The sequence below is a fragment of the Rhincodon typus genome, chromosome 31 (genome assembly GCF_021869965.1).
Source record: "Rhincodon typus isolate 14 chromosome 31, sRhiTyp1.1, whole genome shotgun sequence".
NCBI lineage: Eukaryota > Metazoa > Chordata > Chondrichthyes > Orectolobiformes > Rhincodontidae > Rhincodon > Rhincodon typus.
The window spans coordinates 10,165,408-10,192,208 of record NC_063362.1 but is presented as its reverse complement, the minus strand read 5'-3'; the positions used below and the strand labels follow the sequence as shown (position 1 = coordinate 10,192,208).

Genomic DNA, 26,801 nt, shown 5'->3' with positions numbered 1-26,801 from the left:
GGACAATTATAGCAAGGCCAAAATTAGTTGTCCATCCTCAGTTGCCCACAGAAGGTGTGTTACGGCTCGTCTTTCTTCCAAAATCATTCAAATCTATTTTGAAATGACTGGGTGATGTGCCAGGCCACTTCAAAGGGCATTTAAGAGATACCTATGTCAATGTTGGGTCTGGAATCACACAAAGGTCAGAGCTGGGAAAGACAGCAAGCTTCTTCCCATAAAGGACATGGGTAAACCAACCGACTCTCCACATGTGCAGACAATTAAGCTGCTGTTGCTGTGGGCTCGTTGTCCAACGTCACCTTCAGTCCAGTCAGCCTGTGATTTTCTAGACCATCAAGAAAAATGAGAAGAAAATACATGTTGGCCAGAGCAGAATTGTTACATTGCAGCCACTGAGATTATCTCTGGAACTACAGCCTGTGACTCGTTAAATCGATATCAGTTAACAGAGTGGAAACATTGAGCGATGCATTTCCATGACAACAGTGGCGAATTGTCAGAACAGGTTAGGATAAGGTGGAATTGCAAAGTTACATGGAGGTTGTTTTCTGGTTAAATAGTTTGAAGCCTAAAAAGCTGTTTAATTAACAGCGTTCCCTTTGCTTCAGAATTTCCAGAATTATTTTGATAATTGTTCAACTTATTGTGTTGTGTTTTACTATCTTTGATCTTTCTAACAGCTTTCTTTTTCTCTCTTTCTGCCGTCTCTTTTGTTTCTCTCTGTTGTTGTTCCATTCCTCCTGCCCGTTCTCCCTATACTGTACTGTCAAACAATGCTCCCCTGCGTCATTATTGCTTGGATCACGGTATCTCATACCTCCTTGCCACGTGACTTCCTATTGCGTAACATTTCTGTCAATGGTCGGTACGCACGGGACTGGCAATTCCCTTGCCATGCCTACTTCTCTCTTAATGTATCTCTCCATCCAGGAGGCAAAGGACTGAGACTAATTAAGGGTAAGTAACTCGATCGTAGTTGTGCCCACAGCCTAGTTAGTCCGTGGTAAAGACAGTGAAAACTGGGTGAGATCACATCACCTGAATAAGAGGAACCGCCAAACTAAAGCATACTAATCCGTTCTGTTGAGCCAAAGGTGGGTGGGTATCAATTCAGACTTTCTACTTCTTATTCTGATCTTCTCAGGTTTTCACTGTATTGTTTCAGCTGTCTCGCTAAGTAGCCGCAACGCAAGTGCTGTATATGAGGCCTTTCGTTTGCAGATTAGTTTTTAGCTTATACTGCGATCAGGTATTTAAGAAGTGCTCTAATCACAGTTACATGTTGTGATGTGTTTACTGTTAATACAGCATAATCTTTATTTTTAAGTGCGTATAAGCACTGTTTTCATCACAAATTCTCTTTTTTGGAGCTGTTCTCACTTTTGTTCCAAGTCTAAATTTAAAATCAGATAATTTCAAGGTAAAATGTAAACAATCTGCTAATGTCTGGCAGCATTGTGAATCGGTCATAAAGACTTCTTCTGTTGAGCATTCCATAATTATGTATTTAAAATATAAACCTTTGGATTCCAGTAAGTGTTTTAGGATGTAATTGCTGAGCAGTCATCAATTCAGAATTGTTTATAAGAGAGTGAGGGGAGAGTTTAGGAAAAATATATTTCCATTGACAGTCATTGGAGCTCGGAATATTTCGCAAGGAGGTGTAGTTGAGTAATAGACTGTTATAATAGTCTACATTATAATATTATGGACCTTATTTTTTACCTGCTATATTGATTAATATATTATTATTAAGCATCATATAGCTATTGCATCTCTTAACGAACAAAATGATTGAATAATTGGAGTACAGGGCGACAGGGAGTGTGTTAGGCAGTGCAGCGAATTTTGGAGCGCACTAGCAAAGATATAGAATGGGCTAAAGGCCTTCATTCAACACTGTAAGCTTCAATAGTTTATGATACTAACTGCAGTGCAAAGACATCACTTTCCTGGGAAATTCATTATCCATGTTATTGTTTTGGCCCCATCTAGTTCTCACCCTAGATGGACAGTTTATATCAATGTAGTATATCTTGTCTATTAGAATCATAGAATCCCTACAGTGTGGAAACAGGCCCTTCAGCCCAACAAGTCCACACCGACCCTTGGAGCATCCCACCCAGACCCAACCCCCTATAACCGACCTAATCTACACATCCCTGAGCACTACGGGCAATTTAGCATGGCCAATCCACCTAGCCTACATAATCTTTGGACTGTGGGAGGAAACCGGAGCATCTGCAGGAAACCCACGCAGACACAGGGAGAATGTGCAAACTTCACACAGATAGTCACCCAAGGGCGGAATTGAACCTGGGTCCCTAGCGCTGTGAGGCAGCAGTGCTAACCACTGAGCCACTGTGCCGTTATTGTCCAACAATGGGATAAGGATTCCTCTAGTGACTGTGGTACTGCAAATATATAAATTACAATTTCTGCAGTTGCTGTATGAAAGACTTGAAGTAGCTTTCCCAACATTCAACATGTTTGCTATGTGACAAGCAAATAATTCACTGAAACTTTGCAGCTTATTAATCTCCCAACTTCTCTGCTCAAAAGCTCACTCCTAGATGTGACTTCAGCACTGCATTGGGATAAATGTGCAAGTTGTGAAATTGTGTAGGTCAAACTGGTGGAAGGCAGTTTGGGCTCAGCCAAAGCAGTATTCATTTTGTAGTCTTGATTGTTTAGGTTGTAGAGTGCCAATAAGATTCAATTTAGGCCTAAACTTGGCACACCAGATTTCTTCAACGGTGTGAACAAAGACACGGTGGGTCTTAGAATAACTGGGGTTTCTGCACACTCGGAACAAGATCTCATTCCAATTCTGACAGTTAAGTTGCTGCTACTAGTCCTTGAAATTCTTGACCTTGTGCTGGTGTTTTCTGTCTAACCTCCTCACCTCATGACCATTCCTCCTTTAAATCAATCCTTAAATACTATAGTTTCGAGCAGGCTTTTGGTTGCCTCTCCTCATACCTCCTTTAAGTGGTTCAGTAAGGAGTGTTGTGAAGTTTCTTCAGGTTATGATGTTAACGGTGCTATAGAAATGTAAGTTGTTGTTGCTGTCTACTTGCAGTGGCTCTGTGAGATAATTGGTAAACAGAGACTACTTTCGCTCCTTCTCTTTCTCAGCGGCATGCAGCCCCTCATCAACATCATCTGAAAGTACAGCGTCAGTTTTCACATGGATGCTGACTGCACCCAACTCTTCTGCACCACCACCTCTATTCTACTGCTGCTGACTTTAACAGATATTCATCCAACATCCATTAATAGATATTAAACATTGGGTCAACTGAAGCTATTATCTTTTGTCCTTGTACCTAACTCTGTTTCCTACTGAATGACTCTGCCCCTCTCACAGGATACAGTCTGAATAAACCAGCCTTGCTGTTGCCTTCGATCCAGAGATGAGCCTCACTTTATATTCATGCCATTACCAAGCCCCCCTCTATAATGTCACCCAATTTCACCCTAGTCTTGGCTCATCTGCTGCTGTAGCTCCCTTCCATGCCTTTGTTATCTCTAGAATCGACTATTCTAGCACACTCCTGGCTGGTCTCACACTTTCTACCCTTCATTTAGGTTATCCAAAGCACTGCTGCCCATGACTTAATTTGCAGCAAATCTTATTCCCCAAGCAACCCTGTCCTCACTGACTTCCACTGGCTTCCAGTCAAGCAGCGCCTTGACTTTTAAAATTCTCAGCCTTGTTTTCAAATCCCTCCCCAACTCTGTAATTGTCCCCAGCTGCATGAAGCTCCAAGATATCTATGTTGTTCTAATTCTGGCCTCTTGTGGCTTTCCAATTATAACTGTTCACCATGTTGTACCTTTAATTGTCTCAGCCTTAAGTTCTGGAATTCCCTCCCTACACCTCTCTGCCTTTTGCTCGCTTTTCTCCCTTAAGCTACTTTTTAAAACTTACCTCTTTGAGAAAACTTTTAGACAACTGATCTGATATCTCCCTATGTTCAGTATCAAATGTTGCAGCTGCTCCTCCTGTGTGATGTTTACGTTAGAGGTGCTATATAAATATAAGTTGTCCAGAAGCCATTTTTATTTTCCCACTGAAAACTTTGCACTTGATCTTCCACGGAGGCACTCTGTGTTTTCCTTTATTTAATGACAGGGCAAGGGCATCATTCGTTAAGCCATCATTTATTGCTCAAAAGGCAGATAAGAGTCAATCAGATTACCAGGGTCATATTACTGCGGGTCAAGAACCACATGTAGGCAAGAACAACAAATTTTCTGCCTTAAAGGACATTAGTAAAGCGGATGGGGGCTAGCTTTTTATTTCCAGTTTTTTCTAAAAACATTTGCATTCAGATCATTGGGCAATAAAGGCACGGTGGCTCAGTGGTTAGTACTGCTGCCTCACAGCGCCAGGGACCTGGGTTTGATTCCACCCTTGGGTGACTGTCTGTGTGGAGTTTGTACGTTCTCCCCATGTCTGTGTGGGTTTCCTCTGGGTGCTCCGGTTTCCTCCTACAGTCCAAAGATGTGCAGGTTAGATGGATTGGCCATGCTAAACTGCCCATAGTATTCAGGGATGTGTAGATTAGGTGGGTTATAGGGAGATGGGTCTGGGTGGGATGCTCTGAGGCTCGGTGTGGACTTGCTGGGCCGAAGGGCCTGTTTCCATGCTGTAGGGATTCTATGATCTAATTTCACCATTTGTTTTGGTGGGATTCAAACCCACATCTGCAGAGCATTAGCTTGGAGTTCTAGATTACTCGCACAGTGACATTACCAATACACCACTGCCTCCTGGTGTTTCTGTGCCTCTGTTTTGTGTTTCCATTGTAAGTGTGGTCTCTCTCTTCCATTCTCTCACACTTTCCTTTAGATTAGTAATGATTCAGCCATGCCAGGTTAGATAATTCATAAATTTCACCGCTTGGGGATGAGTGGTGGCGTAGTGATAACACACTGGACTAGTAATCCAGAGATGTCAACTAATGCTCTGAGATAAGAGTTCAAGACTATTAAAAATAGGCATTCATTGCAGCTGGTGAAATTTAAATTCAATAAATAAAATCTGAAATCAAACCATAAAACAGTTGTAAACAAAAATTTGTTTGCTAATGTGAAGGAAATCTGCCTTCTTTACCTGCCCTGGTCTGTGTGTGACTTGAGATCTATGGTTATATGGTTGACTCTGAAATGGTCGAGCAAACCCCACTCATTTCAAGAAGAATTAGGGTTGGCCAAAAAATACAATGGCCTAGTGGCATTATTGCTGGACAGTTAATCCTGAGACCTAGGTAATGTTCTGGGGACCCAGGTTCAAATCCACTGTAGCATTTGAATCAGTGGAATTTGAATTCAATTAAAAAAGATCTGGGATTAAAACTAATGATACCATTGATGAAAAGCAGTTCCATCTTTAGTTCACTACTGTCCTTTAGTGAAGGATACTGCCATCCTTACTTGGTCTGGACTACATGTAACTACAGACCCACAGCAATGTGATTGACTTGTAACTGCCCTGTGGGATGGGTATTAAATTATGGTCTAGGCAGTGACACTCCCATCCTATGAATAAATAAAAATAGTTATTGGTCTTGCCAGCAATGTCTGCTTCCTGAAAAAGAATTAAAAAAAAGAGTCCAAGTCCAATGCTGTCATCTGGAATATTGCCATATAATGTGGGTTTTATAAGGTTTTTAAATTAACTTGTATGTACAGCTCTTTTTCAGAATAATAGTTTGAGTGATGTACCCATCCCTTTGGGCTTGGGATTTCACAGCTAACGCTGTTAAGAGAGTTTTGTAGCTTAGCTTCTGAGTAAAAACCTTGGTCATGGTCCCAGCCAAGGGATTCACTGTTTAAGGCCAAGAAGAAGAAACATCCAAATCTTTGAAACCTCTGTACTCTTTGAAGTTCAGTACCCCAGAGGGTTGTGGGTGCTTAATTTTTAAGAACATTAGGATAGAAATCAATCAATTTGAGGGCATAAAGGAAATCGAGGGATATGGGGATAATTTGAGAAAGTTGAGTTGAGGTAGAGGACCAGTTTTGATTTTATTGAATGATGGAGCAGACTCCACAAATTGCTTGGCTCACTCCTGCCCCTATTTCTTTTGCTGTTACAATACTCACTATATCTTATGTTGTTTGTATTTTATATATGTTTTGTAGTGTTAGCAATAGCTTGGTTGGCAGCCCCTTCACCCACTGGGTTGTGGGTTCAGCATTATTTTTTGTAGGTAATAAAAGATAGTTTATAAGGTATTACTGATTTTTTTTCGGCTTAATGTTATTAAGGGCATATATGAGGTACAGAATGAGATGGCTAGTAGATTTAGAAAAGTTATTACACAGCAGGATCAGTCAGATAGATGGGTGACTGTCAGGGAGAAGTAAGAAGGTAGTTCAAAAGTCTCTGGTGGTTATTCCTCTCTCAAATAGATATTCAGTTTTTGGAACTGTAGAAGGGGATGGTCTCTTTGAGGAAAACGGAAGGGCCAGTCAGTTATTGGACACTTGGAATGATTCTTATGTTAAGCAGCGTTTGACAAGATTTAATAGAATTATTGTTATCGGGGACTGTCCTGTCAGGGGCATAGACAGGAGATTCTGTGATACTGAGCATAAATTAAGGATGGTTTGTTGCTTTCCTGGTGCTAGGATTAAGGACGTCTCTAAACATTTCAAGCATATTGTTAAAGGTGAGATTGAGAAGCCAGAAATTACTGTACATACTGGTAGGAATAAGATTTTTAGGGAAAAGATTAAAGCAGTACAGAGTGAATTTAAGAGGTTAGGTAAAAGATTAAAAAATAGAACCTTGAAAGTAGTAATTTCTGGTTTACTCCCAATGCCAAACTCAAACGAGGGGAGGAACAAAAGGTTAAAGGAGATAAATCAACGACTGAAGAGCTGGTGTATTGTTCAGGGATTCAGGTTTTTGGACAATTGGAATGTCCTTTGGGATAGAAAAGACCTATTCAAAAAAGATGGGTCTAATCTGGAAAGGGACCAATATCTTGGCAGGGTGATTTGCTCATTCCATTAAGGGAGACTTTATTCTGATAGAGAGGGGGAGTGGAGGATTTCTAAGTAGCAGTGTAAACAGAAGGATTGATGGCAAACGTTCTGAATGTGAGGAGACCATATCAATGAGAAAAGAAAGACGAGAGAGTCGGAGTATGTAGTAATTCTGAAGAACTAAATTGCATTTATTTCAATGCAAGAGGTCTTACAGGTAAGGCTGATGAATTCAGGGCATTTATTGGGATGTCATGGCTAGTACAGAAACGTGGCTGAGAGATGGACAAGATTGGCAGCTCAATGTTCTGTGTTTTAGATGCTATAAGAAGGATAGAAAAGGAGGCAAGTGGAGGGGTGTCAGGGTAGTATTTCTGATTAAGGAATATATTATTGCTGTAAATAGGGAAGATATTTCTGAAAATATGGATAGAAATTACAAATAAGAAAAGAAAGATCACTTTGATGGGATTGTACTGTAGGCCCCTCCAGTATAAAGAGGGAAATTGAGAAACAAATACGTAGGGAGATTTCAGATATATGTAAGCATAATAAGGTTGTAATATAGGGAATTTTAATTTTCCAAACATTGACTGGGGATACCACAGTGTTAAAGGTTTGTATGGTGAAGAATTTGTCAAATGTGTTCAAGAACATTTTCTTTATCATTATGTGGATGCTCCTACTAGAGAAGGAGCAAAACTAGACCCTATGAGCAATAAGGCAGGACAGGTGACTGAAATAAAAGTGGGGGAGCACTTTGGGTTTAGTGATCATAATTCTAGTAGTTTCAAAATGGTTATGGAAGAGGATAAGCCTTCCATAAAAGTTAAAGTTCTTAATTGGAGTAAGGCAAATTTTAATGATATGAGACAAGAACTTTCAAAAGTTGATTGGAGTAGACTGTTCGCAGGTAAAATGATGCCTGACAAATGGGAGGCTTTCAAGAGAGTGATGACGAGGGTTCAGAGGCATTTTGTTCCCGTTAGAGTGAAGGGTAAGGCTGGGAAGAGTAAGGGACAATGGATGAATAAAGATATTGAGGTTCTAGTCAAGAATAAAAGAGAATTTTATTGGTTCAACTTGGTTCAACTGAATCTCTTAATCAATATAAAGAGTGCATTCTTGAGAGAGAAATCAGGAAGGCAAAGAGGGGATACGAGATAACATTGGCAGATAAAGTTAAGGATAATCTGAAGAGATTCTACAAGTACATTAAGGGCAAGAGGGTAACTAGAGAGAAGGTAGGGCCTCTTAAAGATCAAGGAAGTTGTCTTCGTGTTGAACCCCAGGAGATGGGAGAGATACTAAATGAATATTTCACGTAAGTTTTTACTGTGCAGAAAGAAATGAAGTCTAGAAAATGCAGGGAAATAAACTTTAATGTTTTAAAAACAATTCCCATCACAGAAGAGGAATTTCGGGGGGTCTTAGAGAATCTCTGGGACCTGATCTAATGTATCCCAGAACATTGTGGAAAGTAAGGGAGGAAATTATGAGACTCCTTGCAGAAATATTTGCACCATCTATACCTAGAGGTGAGGTGCCTGATGAGTGGAGGATGGCTAATGTTGTACCTTTGTTTAAAGAAAGGTTGTAAGGAGAAACCAGGGAATTATAGACCTGTGAGTCTGACTTCGGTTGTGGGTAAATTGTTGGAAGTGATTATGAAAGCTAGGATCTATGGATACTTAGAGAGGCAAAAAATTGATTAGGGATGGTTTTGTGTGAGGAAAATTGTGTCTCACAAACTTGATTGAGTTTTTTAAGGAAGTTACCAAGAAGATTGATGATGGCAGAGCTGTTAACATTGTTTATTTGGATTTTAGTAAAGCCTTTGACAAGGTTACGCATGGTAAACTAATTAGTAAAGTTAGCACACATGGGATTCGATGAGCTTGCCAATTGGATACATGATTAGCTTAACGGCAGGAGACAGAGAGTAATGTTGGAGGGCTGTTTTTCGGACTGGAGTCCTGTGACCTGTGATGTTCCACAGGGATCGGTTCTGGATCCTCTCTTGTTTGTCATGGCAGCACAGTGGCTCAGTGGTTAGCACTGTTGCCTCACAGCATCAGGGACCCAGGTTCAATTCCAGCCTTGGGTGACTGTCTGTATTGAGTTTGCATATCCCAATGCACCACCACCACACCACCGCCCCACACATACACTGCCGTGACTATGTGGGTTTCCTCAGGGTGCTCTGATTTCCTCCCACTGTCCAAAGATGTGCAGGCTAGATGGATTGGCCATAGTGTCTAGGGTGGGAAATGTAGAGATGGTGTAGGGGGTGGGTCTGGGTGGTACGCTCTGTGGACTTGATGGGCTGAATGGTCAACTTCCGCAATGCAGGGATTCTATGAAATGATTTGCATGAGAATATCAAAGGCATGGTTGATAAGTTTGCAGACAACACCAAAATTGGTGGCATTGTAGACAGTGAAGAAGGTTTTCTAAGATTACAGAGCGATCTTCATCAAATGGGTCAATGGGCTGAAAAGTGCAAATGGAGTTCAATCTGGATAAATTGCATTTTGGTACAACTAACAAGGGTAGGGCTTACATAATTCATGGGAGGGCCTTGGGTAGTTTGTAGAACGGACGGACCTAAGGGTGCAGGTACATAATTCTCTGAAGGTTGAGTCACATATAGATAGGGTGGTTAAAAAGGCATTTGGCATGCTTGCCTTCATTGCTCAGCCCTTTGAGTATAGGAGTTGGGAAGTCATGTTGAAGTTGTACAAGACATTAGCAAGGCCTCTTCTGGAATACTGTGTCCAGTTCTGGTCGCCCAGTTATAGCAACAATATTATCAAGCTGGAGAGGACGCAGAAGAGATTTACCAGGATGTTGCCGGGTATGAAATGTTTGAGCTATAAAGAAAGGCTGGATAGACTGGGATATTTTTCACCAGAGCGTAGGAAGTTGAGAGGCAATTTGATAGAAGTTTATAAAATAATGAGGGGTATAGATAGAACTAATGGTAGTTGTCTTTTCCCTAGGATGGGTGATTTCAAGGCTAGGGGGCACGTTTTTAAAGTGAGAGGAGACAGATTTAAAATAGACATAAGAGGCAATTTTTTTACACAGAGGGTGGTTTGGAATTTCCGGAGGAAGTGGTGGATGTGGGTAAATGGTCTGGGTGGGATGCTCTGAGGGCCGGTGTGGACTTGTTGGGCTGAAGAGCCTGTTTCCACGCTATAGGGATTCTATTATCTGTGATCCTAAAACACCATTTTGAAGATATTCAGGGAGTACTGCCCAAGGTATTGGCCGATATTTATTCTTTGATCAACATCACAAGTAAAGCAGATTGCCTGGCCATTATGACATTGTGGGAGCTTGCTGCATGTAAATTGATTGTTGCTTTTCTACATCACAATAATATTACATTGTCTGGTCATCTACCCTCCCTTCCATAACCCCCTTAATTCTCTTTACTGACTTCTTGTTGATCATGAGAGCTTCATGTATACTCACCTTCCTTCAATAACTCAGATTGGTGGCCATTCCTTTTGTGTGCAGTTCAAATAATTTTAATTTTAATAATTTTTCATTTGGACGGCACGTGGCTCAATGGTTAGCACTGCTGCCTCACAGCGTCAGGTACCTGGATTCGATTCCACCCTCAGGCAGCTGTCTGCGTGGATTTCCTCCGGGTGCATCGGTTTCCTCCCACAGTCCAAAGATGTGCAGGTTATGTGGATTGGCCACGCTAAATTGCCCATAGTGTCCAGGGATGTGTTGTCGAAGTGGATTAGCCATGAGAAAGATAGGGTTCCAGGGACAGAGTAGGGGGTTTGGTGTGGGTGGGATGCTCTTTGGATTGGCAGTGTGGATTCAATAGGCCAAATGGCCTGCTTTCACGCTGTCGGGATTGTATGAAATAATGAGTGTTGGCAGATTATATAATTGAAGAATAATGCAGCTGAGCTTAATTTTGTCCTCATCTGAATTCAATTTACTTTATATCTAACAGGACTCAACTCATACTGAATGGAAGTAGTGTTTTACTTCTTTTCAAAAAAATACTCACTTTCCTAACCAGTGATGAGTCACCAGATCACTGTGTTCAGTGAAATGTTTTGGCTTTCAGTTGGTTATGCTCAGTTATAAAATTCTCATACCTATTTTCAAATGCTTTTGTGGCCTTGCCAGTTCCCTTTCTCTGTAATTTCCTCCAACCTTCTTCTGAGATATCTGTACTCCTCTAATTTTGGCCTATTCTGCGCCCCTAGATTGCATCATTATACCATTGACAGATGTACCTTAAAACTCCACCCCACTTGTTTTAAAACTCTCCTTAAAACCTATCCCTTTGACCCAACTGTTTGACTGTTGTCTCCTTCTGTGACTCAGTTCAAAACAAAGATACATGTAAAGTGCCTTGGGTTGTGCGATCGTATTTTGTTAAAGATGCTATATAAATGCAAATTGTTGTTGAATGGTTGAAAATTGGCTGTTGAACAAGGATAGGATTGTCATCAACTCTGATGCTCGCTATTGTCAAATGACTTGCAAAAGCAGACTCCCCAGGCTTGTACAATGGTTGCTCGGAAAACCTACAGAGAGCTTCATGGTATATCCTCATGAGAGTTAATTATTTTGTGAGGCTGTAAAGGGGGAAATTGGGAGGAAAAGAAACAAAAAAATCTTTTGCAATATTTATTGCATTGAGCAATTTTCAATGCTCATAAGCTATACTTTGTCACTCTGACATTTGTCCTTAACTCACCACCTCCTAAAGACAGGCAAAGCTGCATTTCCAATTCTGTCAATAAATATTTTATTTGTATTCATTGAATGTTGTTTTTGTAGATTGTGCCTCTTGTTATTTGTGATTATCAGTAGCTCAGAGCTACCTTGAATGGCTGGACATCTGTTGCAAAAGCTTCTGAAATAATTCTGAGGTAGATGCTGTTGTTTTCAATGATTGGACCAGTTAATAATAAATGAGATCTGATCTGTATGACTAATATAACTTCTTGTGAGATTAAAGTGGGTGCCAGGTTGCTTTGAATGTCCCATTTGAGAGTAGTTAAAGTATTAATTATTCAGTTGTGTACTAACAGCAGACTGTTAAATGTGTAGGAGTTAAACCTACAATGGAATATCCTGACAGCATTCTACTGTACCCAGTGGCCTTTTTCTACTGAAGGGAGGGGGGTGGGGGTTGATGTAGGTAAAAACGAAAGAAAAAAGTGTTGCATTTTTACTGCGTCTTCTACCCCTTAGGATGGGAGATTTCAAGACTAGGGGCATATTTTTAAGGTGAGATGAGAGAGATTTTAAAAAAAGACATGAGAGGCAAATTTTTTACATGGAGGGTGGTTCACGTGTGGAATGAACTTCCGGAGGAAGTTGTGGATGGGGGCACAGTTGCAACATTTAAAAGGCACTTAGATAAGTACATGAATGGAGGGATATGGGCCAAGAGCAGGCAAGTGGGACTAGTTTAGTTTGGGATTATGTTTGGCATGGACTGGTTGGACCGAAGGGTCTGATTCCATGCTGTATGACTTTAAGATTTTATAGCAGATTTGCACACAGTAAGATTCACAAACAGCTAAGATTGAACTAAATGACCTGATGATATTTTCTTCAGTAATGAATATTATCCAGGACATGAGGGCTAAGTCTCCTGCTCTTCTTTGAAGAATGCCACAGAGCTTGTATGCCTAGATGTAGATGGAGCCCCAGGATTGTGCGAGTGACAGAATCTCCAATAGTGCAGCACTTGAACACATGGTCTTTTGATTCGTGAATGAGATTGCTTCCACTTGGCCAAGACTGCTACCTTGTTGTCCATTGACCTCTGCGAGCTACTCAATGCCGTTTGATCAAGACAAGAGCAGTCCTGTGATAACAAGGTGTCAAGCTGGATGGACACAGCAGGCCAGGCAGCATCAGAGGAGCAGGACAGTTATGTTTCAGGTCTGGACCCTTCTTCAGAAATGACCCTGCTGAAGAAGGGTTCCGACCCGAAACGTCAACTTTCCTGCTTCTCTGATGCTGCCTGGCCTGCTGTGTTCATCTAGCTCTATACCTTGTTATCTCAGATTGTCCAGCATCTGCAGTTCCTACTATCTCTGAGTGAGTCGTAACCCCACTGCAAAGCCATTTCTGAAGAAGGGTCCAGACCCGAACGTCAGCCTTCCTGCTACCCTGATGCTGCTTGGCCTGCTGTGTTCATCTAGCTCTACACCTTGTTATCTCAGATTCTCCAGCATCGGCAGTTCCTACTAGCTCCAAGAGCAGTCCTGTGTCTTTGTACACATTGAAGCACAGTGCAATGCTATATGTTTGTTTTTAGGTTTTCCTTTCTTAAAATATCATTTCATTTCTGATGAAGCTGCTCACTCTGTTGGGAAAGGGGCCACACCAAGCTTGTGGATGGGTTCACAACCATTTCTAGTGACAAAAGACCAATGTCCATTTAATGCAGCTTTTGCCATCCTCATAGTCGCATGAAACAATGAGAATTGATGGTTTACCATATAGATTAATGTTTCATTAATTAGTCAGCAACAGAGCCAGAATAGTCACGAGGAAAAACTCCATTGGTGGATACCGTTTGAAACCATAGGCTCAAAGGCACATTTTTCTTTCAAGCATTTCTTTACATCTGTTCTGTGTGGTATCTGTTTTCTGTACACCAATCTGAGATATCATAGAAACATAGAAAATAGGAGCAGGAGTAGGCCATTCTGCCCTTCAAGCCTGCTTCACCATTCAATATGATCATGGTTGATCATCCAACTCCGTTCCCTGTTCCCATTTTCTCCCCATACCCTTTGATCCCTTTAGCCCCAAGAACTATATCTAACTCTTTCTTGAAAACATTAAGTTGTTTGATCTCAATTGCTTTTTGTGGCAGAGAATTCCACAGGCTCACCACTCTCTGGGTGAAGAAATTTCTCCAGCTCTTAGGCCTAAATGGCCCACCTTATATCCTTAAACTATGACCCCTGGATCAGGACTCCCTGGTCATCAGGAACATCCTTTCTGCATTTCCAATGTCTAGTCCTATTAGACTAACACCGTGATCATGGTATATACATAATGATACACAGAGTGCTAGCCAGCTAAACAAGCTGATTAATGGAGGAAGGGGGTGGGAAAGAATGATTAAATCCTAGCTTGTTTATTATAAAGCAATGCTAAAAACATAAGGACCCCGAATCCAGATGGGCAAAACTGTAAACAATGACGGAAAAGTTACCTTTGTTTACCTTATGAAATATCCTGTTTGCTTGCACCTTTCTGGTGTCCACATCAGTTTGCACAGCAGCTTAGTGTTTCTCCAGGCTGTCAGCTCCAGGCTCTTCCAGTTAGTACTGACTGTCAATAGATTGGACCATAAAACTTCACCTAATAACTTCTCCTAATTCACTGATGGTTAGCATATCAGTCATTGTGGAAGAAGCTTGGTTCTCCTGACACCTCTTTTACATTCTGAAGTACCTAGAACGGAGTCAGTCTGGAAAATTGTCACTTTGGCCACATGGCAGATTGGTACAAAAACTCAAATCACATGGGATTCCATGTGGACAAACTAGATGGATACGAAACTGGCTTGGTCATAGAGGACAGAGGGTAGCGGTGGAAGGGTGTTTTTCAGAATGGAAACCGATAACTAGTGGTGTTCCACAGGGATCAGTCTTAGATCCTCTGTTGTTTGTAGTATATGAAAATGATCTGGAGGAAAATGTGGGCGTCTGATTAGTAAGTTTGCAGATGACATGAAGATTGGTGGAGTTGCTGATAATGCCAATGACTGTGAAAGGATTCAACAGGGTATAGATAGATTGGCAACTTGGCTACAGAAATGGCAGATGGAGCTTAATCCAGACAAATGTGAGGTGATGTACTCTGGAGGATCAAATTTAGGTGTGAATTATACTGTAAATGGCAGAATGCTTAGGAACATTAACATGCAGATGGCTCTGGGCGTGCAGTTCCACAGTTGCCTAAAAGTGGCGACACAGGTGGCCAAAGAGACTCAGATGGCATATGACATGCTTACCTTCATCGGCCGGGGCATGGAGTACAAGAGTTGGCAAAACATGTTGCAATATATAAAACCCTTGTTAGGCTGCATTTGTAGTATTGTGTGCAGTTTTGGTCACCACACTACCAGAAAGACATGGAAGCTTTGGAGAGAGTGCAGAGAAGGTTCACCAGGATGTTGTCCAGTCTCAAGGGCATTGGCAATGAGGAAAGGTTAAAAACACTAGGATTGTTTTCACGGAAAGACGGCAGCTGAGGGGAGACCTGATGGAGGTCTACAAAATTATGAGAGGCATAGATAGGATGGATAGTCAAAGGCTTTTTCCCAAGGTTGAAGTCTCAGTTACAAGAGGGCAAAGGTTCAAGGTGAGAGGGCAGATGTTTAAGGGAGATAGTAAGAACTGCTGATGCTGGAGTCTGAGATAATACAGTGTGGAGCTGGAGGAACACAGCAGGCCAGACAGCATCAGAGGAACCGGAAAGCTGACGGGACCCTTCTTCAGAAATCAGCAAAATGTGTGAGAATAGTATTTCACACAGAATGGTAGGAGCCTGGAATGCACTGCCAGAAGAGGTGGCATATTGGCAATATTTAAGAGGCATCTGAATGGTTACACGAATAGGGAGGGAATAGAGGGATATGAACCAAATAAGGGTAGAATGTTTGTTTTTTAGTTTAGTCAGGGCAAAATGATCGGCGCAGGCTTGGAGGACTGAAGGGCCCGTTCCTGTGCCGTACTTCTCACTTGTTCCTTTGTTTGATATAAACTTGACAGTTGAAAACACAATCTCACAGCAAGGTATTTGATATATATTAACTTTTTTACACCAACGACAGCCATTTGCATCACCTCAGCAAGAAACTATTTTCACCGTAGTTTACATATGATACAGGGTTCCGTGTCAGCTGATATGATATCATTAATGTCTAGAGACAGGATATTTAAAATATTCTTCAAACTATTTCTCAACTTCTGTCATGTTGCTCAGATGAAAAGACTCCTTGTCTCAAACCTGACTTTCTCCCCAAGGGCAATCTATCTGGAAGGAATTAATTGTTTAAGTTTTCTTCTCTTTGCCGCAAGATTTTGTTTAATCTTTATGTTCATAAGCTTTCATTAAATTGGACTGAGGTTTTGAAACAAGGCCATTGCTGGGCTATGCTATTTTGCTTGCATTTTGTTCTTTAAATTGACATTTCTCAGCTTCTAAAAAATTCAATGGGTTGAATAGCATAGTGGGCAATTTGGAATAGGTACACTAAAATGCTTGTATGAATTTTTTTTAGCACTGGCTGTATAATTTAAATCGATTAGCACCTTCATTATCGAAGTGAAGTTGCATATAGATACAGTGAATGAAGTAGAATTTTGACTTAATGGTTCTATAATGCTGTATACTTGTTGCTGAGTCCAGTGTTAACTGACTAAACTATTGAACCTGCTTGGCATTGTGTCTACTCATGACGTGACACTGATTAACATAAAACTCTTAAGGATTGAACCAGTTTCCACCAGGATTTAGAATATTAAGTCCCTGGATGTAAAGCTGCCAAAATGCTGCGACTCTTTCCAGCAGCTCCTTAGAAAGTAGAGCTCATTGATATCATGATTTAAATAAACTCACATGAATTTTCTTTCCTTCTTGCCTTTCTAGTCATCTACTGTTCCTCTGGTTCCAAGAAAAATCAAACTAAAACAAAAGAATTTATTTTCACTGGAGAAAAGAGGACTTTGGGAAAATCTGATAGTGACGTTCTAAATAACGAATGATAAGATGGAAATAAGCAAGATATTTAGCTCGAACTAACAGGCACAAGTATAAAACTCACAAAGTTAGTGATCAAGTAGCATCATTAACACACAGGGTACTCAACTTGGAGAACAAACTCCAGAAGAAAGTAGAAACAAAACCAGAAGTTGCTGGAAAAGCTCAGCAGGTCTGGCAGCATCTGTGAAAAGAAATCAGAGTTAACATCACAGCATCTGTAGTTCTTTCGGTTTTTATCCAGAAGAAAGTATTTCATTCAGAATCCGTTGACATGTTTCAAGGAGAGATGGGGGTTGCTTGCTGTTAAGGAAGGAATTCAGGATTCCAGAAACATTAATGATATTTTTCAAGAAAGAGTTATGTGTAATTCTAAAGGTGAAAAAGGTCAAAGATTATGGGGAGAACTGTGAGCAGGGGACTGAGTTGGTTGATCAGCCATGATCATATTGAATGGTGGAGCAGGCTCGAAGGGCTGAATGGCCTACTCCTGCTTCTGTTTTTTATGTTTCTGTACTACTTGATATTTTAATGTCAGTTAATATTACATTAAATTACTTTTCACAGATGACATTGGGGGTGTTACTATATGGTTGACTTAAAGAATATAAAGGGTTTTTTTTAAAGCCCTTGATGGGGACATTCAGGAGTTGGACACAAAAGTCACTTCCCAGTTCCATCCATCCCCTGGCCATTTTCCCAGTGGTATGGAGGGAGTGATAATGACAGGGCAACCCATCCGCAAGCACTGGATACCAGGTTTGTTCAGTTAATGGTCTGTAAAAGCCTATTGGATGCCGATTGGAATATTCAGTCCATCACTAGGTCCCTGGAGTCAGCTTCAGGGCGTATGCTGGGAGATCAGCCCTCCAGGCAAGTTTAGAGGCCCCCCCTCAACAATAGTGGGCCAGTGGCTGAGACTGCTTTTTAATTTAAACATTAAAGCAACGTAGAAATGATTGTTTCCATCTTGGGGTAATCTCCCTTTGATTTTCTTGAAGCTGACTTTGAAATCTATGAAGTCCAGAAAGATTTCAGCAAGGTGATTGTGGAAAGGATGTTTCCTTTTCAGGTGTGTCCAAAACTAGCGGGCACCATTTCAAAATCTGGGGACACCTTTTTGGGTCAGAGGTGAAGAGAAATTGATTTGTTTCTGTGACTTTTGAACCCTCATAAAGTAATGGAGATGGTCATTGAATATTTTTAAGGCGGAGTTAGATAGTTTCTTGTTAGGCAAGGGAATCAAATATGGAATTTGAAATGCAAACCCATTGGCCATGATCTTATTGAATGGCAGGGCAGGCTCAAGGGACAAATTGTCCTATTTCTTAAGATTGTAAGGAAATGCCTGTCGCTGTGTCTCCCAATCTGAAGTGGCCTCCTATTACCCCTCCAGCATTGGCAACCAGTAGGTAAGGTCCATGCCTATTGAACAATATTTGGAATGATGAAGTGCAATGATGAAGTCCATTTGCCCATTATTTCAATGCCAGAAATAATTCCTAGTCTAATTATCTACATCTTGATAAATCACATTCCACAGCATTCCAAAATATAGAATTTACAAACATGGAACCCGGAGACTCCAACACTTTCCATGTGAAGTTGAATTGAATTGGATTAGCTTTATTGTCATACGTCCTCACATGAGTGAGGAGGGGGAGGCATGGGGGAAGCAATGGCCTAGTGGTATTGTCACTGGACTGTTAATACAGAGATCCAGATAATGTTCTGGGGGCCAGTGTTCAAATCCTGCCACAGCAGAATTTGAATTCAATAAATATCTAGAATTAAGAATCTAATGATGACCATGAATCCATTTTCGTATGTTGGAAAAACCCATTGGTTCACCAATTCCCTTTAGGGAAGGAAACGGCCATCCTTACCTGGTCTGGTCTACATGTGATTCCAGACCCACAGTAATGTGGTTGACTGTTAACTGCCCTCTGGTCAATTAGGGATGGGCAACAAATGCTGCCTAGCCAGTGATGCCCTCATCCCATGAATTAATAAAGAAAAAAGAGTACAGTGAAAAGTTTACAAGTCACCACTTATGGTGCCATCTTAGGTACCAAGATACCTATGCACAGATTCGTAAGTACAAATTCTTAGGGAAAAATAAAAGAAATAAAATATTGAGCTGTAAATTAGAAAAGCAGAGAAATAAAATAGCAGTGCTTCCAAAGTTGCAGGGCTCCTAACCAGCAGAAACCTGTTGTGAACACATTTATTGGTAAAATTGCTCCCAAAGTGACTTCCATTGATCCTTAACTTGTCATGTCTGCTTCACCCAGGTACAAAATCTTTCAACATGATGTCTCCTACAAGTGATAACTCTGACTTACTGGCTGAGATCAAAGCTGGGAAAAACCTGAAGCCAACTGTGCAGAGTAAAGGATGTACTGTGGTCTATGCAAGTTCTGGGACAACGGTAGGTACACAGTATATCGGAGATGAAAGATGTTATATTGACCATTGCACATCTGAAGTGTGTGAAAATCAATACGTCATCAAACGTTTCTTTGTTTCATTTGCTCCGTGATAGCCTGAACACGCAAAGCGCCAGGTTGGTAGTCCAACTGAGCCAGTTGTAAATGGCATGGCAGCATCACAGACATTGGATGTTGAGTCTGTCATACCAACTCATGACGAACAGGGAACCCCGATCCCAGAGTGGAAGAGGCAGGTGATGGCACGGAAACTGCAGGTTAAGATCCAGGAGGAGGAAGAGCAGAAACGTCGAGTGAGTTTTTTTTAATAAAAGGACCTTGCTTCTCTGCATCTTTGTCATTTGTGCCCTCTTCACTGTGTTTTTTGATCAACATCAGGATTTCTGAAGATGTAATTTTATCAAATTAATGCGCCAAATCATAGTTAAGAAAACTCTGAGGAAAAAAAAGCTTGGTAAAGAGGGCTAGCATGATTGAAGTGAAATTTCTCACCCCGTTATGCCAAGCAGGGTTACAAAAATATCAATAGGTCTTGGTGCTAAGTGTGCAGTTAAATACATAGAAGTTAAAACATAAAAGCAGGCTATTCAGCCTGATAACTTTGTGTCAGTGTCTACCCACCATCCAAACAATCACACTTACTATCTTTTCCCTTACCTTCTTCAACCACTCCATCCACCCATTCAATCTAATCTTGAACTTTGCTGCAGTTTCTTTCTGAATCACTCACCCTGGAAGTACATACCACGGTTTTGCAAATCTCTGTGCGAAGATTTACCTTCTGCCTGAGACCAGGCAACACATTCCCGAAACGTCAGCTTTCCTGCTCCTCTGATGCTGCCTGGCCTTCTGTGTTCCTCCAGCTCCACACTGTGTTACCATTTTGGAATATCCTGCTAGAAAGGATGTGGGAAACAGATTCTGTAGCATTTTGCAAAAGGGAATTGAATATATCCATGAAGAGGATTTTTGCAGAGTAATGGGGAAAGAGCGGGCACGTGGAATAACTAGATAGTGCTTTTAAAGGACGCAGACACAATGGGCTACATGACAATTTTCTGTGCAGTTTGATTCATTGACTCAAAGAATGCTATATTTGTATTCAGACTGAACATGGGATAACCTCCCTCTGCCGGCTGTTAAATTTTTCCCAGTCACTATTTAAGACTCTAATTGGAGAAGAAGTCCACAGTCAGTGGATCTGGCTTGAGGATTGAATGGTCCCCTGCTGTTCCTATATTCATATTTGGAATCATTAGTTGGTCTCTGTTTTGCATGCTGAATGCAGTTTTCCATCCCTGAGACCTTACAGAGGCTCCCCTCTCTCTCACTCTCTCAAACCTTTTTGCTGTTAACTTAACAAAGATAGCTTCAAGTTTCCTTCATTTCAAGAACCTTCACATTTTGTTTGCGCGCATGAAAATATTAATTGGAAGAAATATAGATTGTATGTGAATTGTTTACTGTTAGTTGGCCATGCATTGAGATGGCAGTGCTCAGCTCTATACTTTATTGAAAACTTGGCGATAAGCCAAAACTCTCTGCAGACATTCCATTATTTAGTGTTATTGTGTCTCATCCAACTGAATTGAATCATAGAATGAATATGGCAAAAAAGAGGCCATTCTGCTTGTTCAGCCCATGTTGACTCTCTGCAAGAGCAACTTCATTGGTTCCACTCATATTAGGAATGAATCAAACCAAGTGCAGTTCTGAAGACTCTTTGGAAGTTAGATACAGGGACATTCTTGTCTCCCGCTCTCCAGTTATCCCTACTCACAACCTTTCATGAACAAGCCTGCTTGCTGTAACCTCAAGCCAGATCTTGTGTTTCCTTGCACACTTCGAAGTCACATTTGAGCCTGGTCCAGAACTGTGCAAAATCCATTCAGAATAATCTGGGCCACATCAGTACTGCCTACTTTCTTTGACTGCCTGGTCTTAACTGCCAGATGTTCATCACTGGCTTCATTCAGGATCCAGGTTGGACATTTTATTGGCAGCAAGGTTCTAGGCTAATTTGATTGGCAACTGATGCAGATTGAGGCCATTATTATTATGGATAATTCAGGTGTTCTGCATGCTTCTCTGTACAAGATCAATGTTATGTCTCTGATTAGATGTGGCCCTGAATTGTAGTTTTGCAGAATTTGTGCTGAAATTTAAACCATTCTGTGCCAAACTTACCATGAGGAATTTAGTGTGGAGCTTATTGGCTAATGCATAAATGCGAAAAATGCCACCGATATGAGTAATAACCAATAGATTGTTGACTTTTGCTGTGCTGCCTCGCTGTTAGAATCACTTGCGTCTACACTCCCCTTCTACCTCTGTTATTACATGGATCAACAGTTTTCCCATTCAAAAGACCATTCTATCCAAATAGGCCTTTAGAACACATGACAGAGAGAGTTCCCACAGATCTAGGTTGGTCTGATGCTGATGCTGCTTAGGCGTAGTGCAGATCTGGATTATAAAAATTCGGAAGAGATTGCAGGTTCCAGAACTTAGGGATTGTAAAGGCAGTAATATTTCAGTGAAAACCATCATAAGTCAGTTCCATGCAAATTTCCTTGGTAAAACTCTTGCTACCCCAGTCATATGCTAGATACACGGGGTTGGTTAGCTCTTTTGGGTAGATTGCAATGCAGAATGATGCCTACAGCACAGGTTGAATTCCTGTACCAACTGAGGTTACCATGGAGATCCTGCCTTCTCACCTTCGCCCTCAGGTTAAACTCACCACTAGCTGTCTGTCTCTAAATGCGAGATCAGCCCATGGTGTTCTGTGATTGTAGTGACTTTACATTTACACAGCTAGCTACATAAACTTTCCCGAAAATATTGTTCCAATGTCCTTTGTACCAGCGATCGATCACAAGGTTTCACAGCAATTTAGCCATCCTTAGCATTTTTTAATATATAAAAAAGAACTGCAGATACTGGAAATTTGAAAACAGAAATTTCTGGAGAAACTCAGCAGGTCTGGCAGCATCTGTGGAGGGAGAGTAAAGTTAACATTTTGGGTCCAGTTACCCTTCTTCAGAACTAAATACTTTTTGTTTGGGTTCTCACAGATTTCCAAATATCCAGATTTTATTTTGTCTTCCAGACAATATTATTGATGGGATAAATGCAAATTATTTGAGAGCTATTATCTGTTCTTACATTATAATATGTTATATAAAATATATATATACATTTTTATGGATAGTATGTAAAAAGCTCAACTAGGCGGTGATAACCATGACAACTGTTGTCAATTGTTGTAAAATCCTATCTGGCTCACTGATGTCCTTTAGGGAGGGAAATCTGCCATCCTTACCTCGTCTGACCTTCATGTGACTTGAGACCCACAACAACGTGGTTGACTTTTAACTGCCCCCTGACATGGGGGAAGACACTCTGTTCAAGGACAATTTGACATGGCAACAAATGGTTTTTCCAGTGATACATACAACAAATCAAAGAATAAAAACAAATGAACATGAGTGAACTATAGGGCTATCTGCTGAGAATTTATTTGGTAAAACTTGCTTGGCATAACTAGTGTGGATTGAATTGCTGTGCAGAGTGTAACATTTCATTGAGTAGACGTTTTGAATTTTAAACTTTACAAATTACAAACATTAAGATGAGCTTGATTGCATTGTGTTTTAAATTAGTGGCATTCAACTTCCACAAAATATATTCTGCATCCGTCCTCATACATCAATGTAAAAATATACCTGAATGCCCGTTGTGATGTTTATGAAGTATTACATAAGAGGTTAACCTAAAATCAAACTTTGAAGATTATTCAAACAGTGCAAGGTCCTCAGATGTTGAAGGTCCTGCTCATTTATCAAATAGTAAATTAAATTTCAGTCTTAGAAATATAAGGAAAAATCTCGATCTTTCACAGCAGATGCGAGTACAAGTTCTCTGTTTTTTTTATGCAAGTTTGACTTGATAGTGTTGGGAGAAGTTTTGTACTTCAGTGACCTAGGATTTTTCTTTTAGCACATCACAGGAGTTGTTACCCAGAGTTTAAACTGTGATATGAAAAATGGTAGAAGCTCTCAGGTTGATTAGCAAGTTAACACAAGGAATGCCAGATGGATTTTGAGGTAATGCATACGGGAAAAGAATAGGCAAACACATGTATGATCAAAGGGTATCAATTAGTAAAGGCAAACAGGAAATGGGATTGAGCGTGATTATGTCAGACATTCTCTTCTCAATTTGAAACCGTTAACGATGAGTCTCGGTGAGGACCGAAGTTCCTATCAGCGATTTTAAATTCTAAAGTGAAATAATTTATTTTAGGGTTGTATAAATCAGCAATGAGGCTACTTTTGGAAATTTGTGTGATTTTGATTAAGAATAATTCCAGGATCTGGGCTTCAAGTTTTGAACTAAGACTTTTAGAAGTGGACTTGGAAATATGGGGAAAGCACATACCAAATATTTGAAAGGCAGGCTAACAGACATGAAGGGATTGAAAGCAGCTGACTTGATCTGGATTCTGGATTCTAACTGGTTGTGGTATAGGAGACAGAGTGTAAAGATAAATGCTTTAAATTGTGGGATGAAACACAATGTTCCCCAGGGATCTGTGTTGGTGTCTCAGTTTCTCTTTATAAATGTACACAACATGTAAATGATTGGTTTGGCCTCAGCTGGAGTATCATGTCCAATTCTGAGCATTACACGTTAGGAAGAGTGAAGGCCCCAGAAGAGGAAGGAAAGGATTTTCACCAGAAAAGCAAAAGGGAAGAGTGACTTCAGTAATGTGAAGAGATGAGAGGAGCTGATATTTTTAGAACAAGAGAAAATTGAGGGGAGGTTTTCTATGAAGGGCTTTGATGGTGACGAAGTGATTTCACTGACCCCAGTAACCCCAGGGCACATATTTCATATAACCAGCAAATAATCCAATGGAGGGTGAGGGGAAATGAAATTATTTTAAAGACAATGATCTCCAATGCACAAACTGAAAGAAGATTCAAGTGCAACTTTCAAAAGGAAATTGAAGAAGTACTTGTAAAGGAGTAACTTTTAGGGTTGTATGCGAAAAGTAGACGCTTGAACTAAATGGGAAGCTCTTTAAAAGAACAGGCAAAAACAATGGACAGATCAAACTCCTTCTATATTCTAGGATTCTGTGATGTTATTGACTTGAATGAAAAATGGAGAGAGAGAGAGAGAGAGCTTCATATCCAAATGAGTGGATGACAGTAAATTAGGAAGCACAGTCAGCTATGTAGCTAAGAGTAGCAGGTAACAAAATTGGATTCAATGTGGAAGTATGACATCTCACATAGGTTGGATAGTATGCTTCAGTTGTACAAAACCCGGGTCAGGTCCAACCTGGAACATTGTGTTCAGTTTCAGGCACCTCCACTTCAGATGGAAATTTACCCCAAAGGGAGTTCTGTGCAGATTTATACCAGAATATCATCGGGACTTGAAGGGTAAGTTTCAAGGACCAGCTGCATAAACCTGGCTCACATTCCCTCAAGGTTGGAAGATTGAGGAGTGAACTAATCAAGTTGCTTAAAATTATGAAAGGTTTCAATAGAGTATATTCAGAGAAAGTATTTCCTCTGCTGGAGGAAATCCAGAATAAGAGAACACATTTTCAGTTACAGCTAGGCTATTCAGGAGTAAAGTCACGGAAAACTGTCTCACACAAAGAGTAATTGACTAATATCAACAGATTTTTATCAGTCAGGATACCAAGATGAACAGATCATATATGGATATATGAACAGGTCAATGAAGTAAGATGCAAAGCAGCCATAATGTTGAATGGTAAAATAGACTTGAGTGAATGTCCAACCATTGTTCCCAAGTTCATAAATATTTGGTTGGACAATGGATGAGAGGTTTTAAGAAGAGCTTCAGACTGAAATAGGTAAGTACCCTCCAAAATACACGAGACATCATATGGTCATGGAGTGTGAGAACATACATATTAGGAGTAGACCATTTGGTCCTTTGAGCTTGCTCTGCTATTCAATAAGATCATGGCTGATCTGAATAACATATCAAGGTTAAAAAATTGAGGTGGGCAACAAATAAGTATTTTGGATCGCTGCTTCATTATCTTTGGAGATAGAAGGGGCTATTCACGTGCAACTTTCCATGAGAAGACTGAACAGGCATAGTGCAGTCTACCCTCTGTGTCTGGGGAAGAAGTGGACTTGATGAGCCAAACGGTTATTTAATCTTTGGCCTGGGTACAAACACAGATATTCTCCTAGCCATTTCCTGCAACTTTGACAAAAGAGCCACAGAAACCTGGAGAAAACGCCAAAGTTTTAGCAGACAAGTGTGAGAACCTGCACAGAAATGTCCCTTTGTCTTTTAATGCTTAATACTTACTAGTTGCATTCACTACTTCAAAAAGTACATTGGCATAACAAGGTAGAGGGGCTCTAGTGCACTTGTTTTCTAGTTGCAGACCCCAAACTTTGAGGCTCAGGGGGAGAACCAGCATGATTTGAAAGGTCATCAGACTTCTCTCCATCCATCAACAGATTTAAACTCTTTATTTCTAGTGACATATAGTCTGATTATATCTCTGAATTTGTACAAATACCATGTATTTCATACAATGGCTGGGTAGCCATGAATGTCTTTTGGAAACTAATACAAAGGGCCCCTGTGAATCTGTTAATATTGGCAGGAGAGTGTGGTAGTATTAATGACATCCCAGGGAATGTGTTAACGTTTGCAGGGGGCCCTGGGGACTATTTTAAACTGTTTTAATGTTTACAGGGAGTCGTGCGGAATCTGATAACATTTTTAAAGGGTCACTGGGTGTGTATTCACTTTTGCAGGGGATTCCTGGTGTGTAGTAGCCTTTGCATGGGGTCCTTTGTGTGAGACATTGCAAAGGTCCCAGGGAGTGTGTTAATAATGACAGGGTCCTGGGGAATGTGTTAATAGTGACAGGGGTCCTAGGGAATTTGTTAATATTTGCAAGGTGTTCCTAAGGAACATAATATTTGCAGGGTGTCCTCATTCTGAAGAATTTAGAAAGCACAGAGCTAGGGCTGCACTGGGCAAACTCTGTAACTTACCGTTTATTGGTTACAACTGTTTAGTATAGTGATAAAAATGTTTAACTTGGTAGCAGCTGCATCTACTGTACAATATGAACACACATTGTAACAGCAAGGAGTCAGATTTCCTCTGGGTGAAACAAAACTGTGCATCCTTGCATGAGAAACTGGTTCACCCTACCTCACATGAACTGAGTATCTACCCCTGCAGCTTTACTACAATTCTGCTTCGATTTGGTCAACGGACAGACAAGTCAGATCGAAGACCAAGTTACTGCCTGAAGGAATTCTGTCACAACGAAAAGAGAGGATCTCTTTCATTTGGAATCTAAGCACTCCTTCAGGAAACTAAGAACAGTGATCGACCCTGATGGGCAGACAATTCTGGACCACGGTGGCTATTTCAGATAAACAAGACAGTGTGTGAGAAAATAGGCTGATCCAGGATGAAAACAACTCACTTAGATCAGTGCCAAATTAAAAGCTGTGCTCAGTAAACACCAGTGCACGTTTGGTC

The 26,801-nt window shown here is 40.6% G+C and overlaps 1 protein-coding gene across 1 annotated transcript in view; it reads left to right on the top strand.

Annotated features, from left to right (window-relative positions):
- espn (espin) overlaps positions 1-26,801 on the top strand; it is a 117,131-nt gene that overhangs the window by 66,919 nt on the left and 23,411 nt on the right. Inside the window, exons 8-9 of the mRNA XM_048615097.1 lie at positions 19,077-19,213; positions 19,328-19,525. Of these exons, the coding sequence (XP_048471054.1) occupies positions 19,077-19,213; positions 19,328-19,525 (335 nt within the window). The remainder of the gene's footprint in view (positions 1-19,076; positions 19,214-19,327; positions 19,526-26,801) is intronic.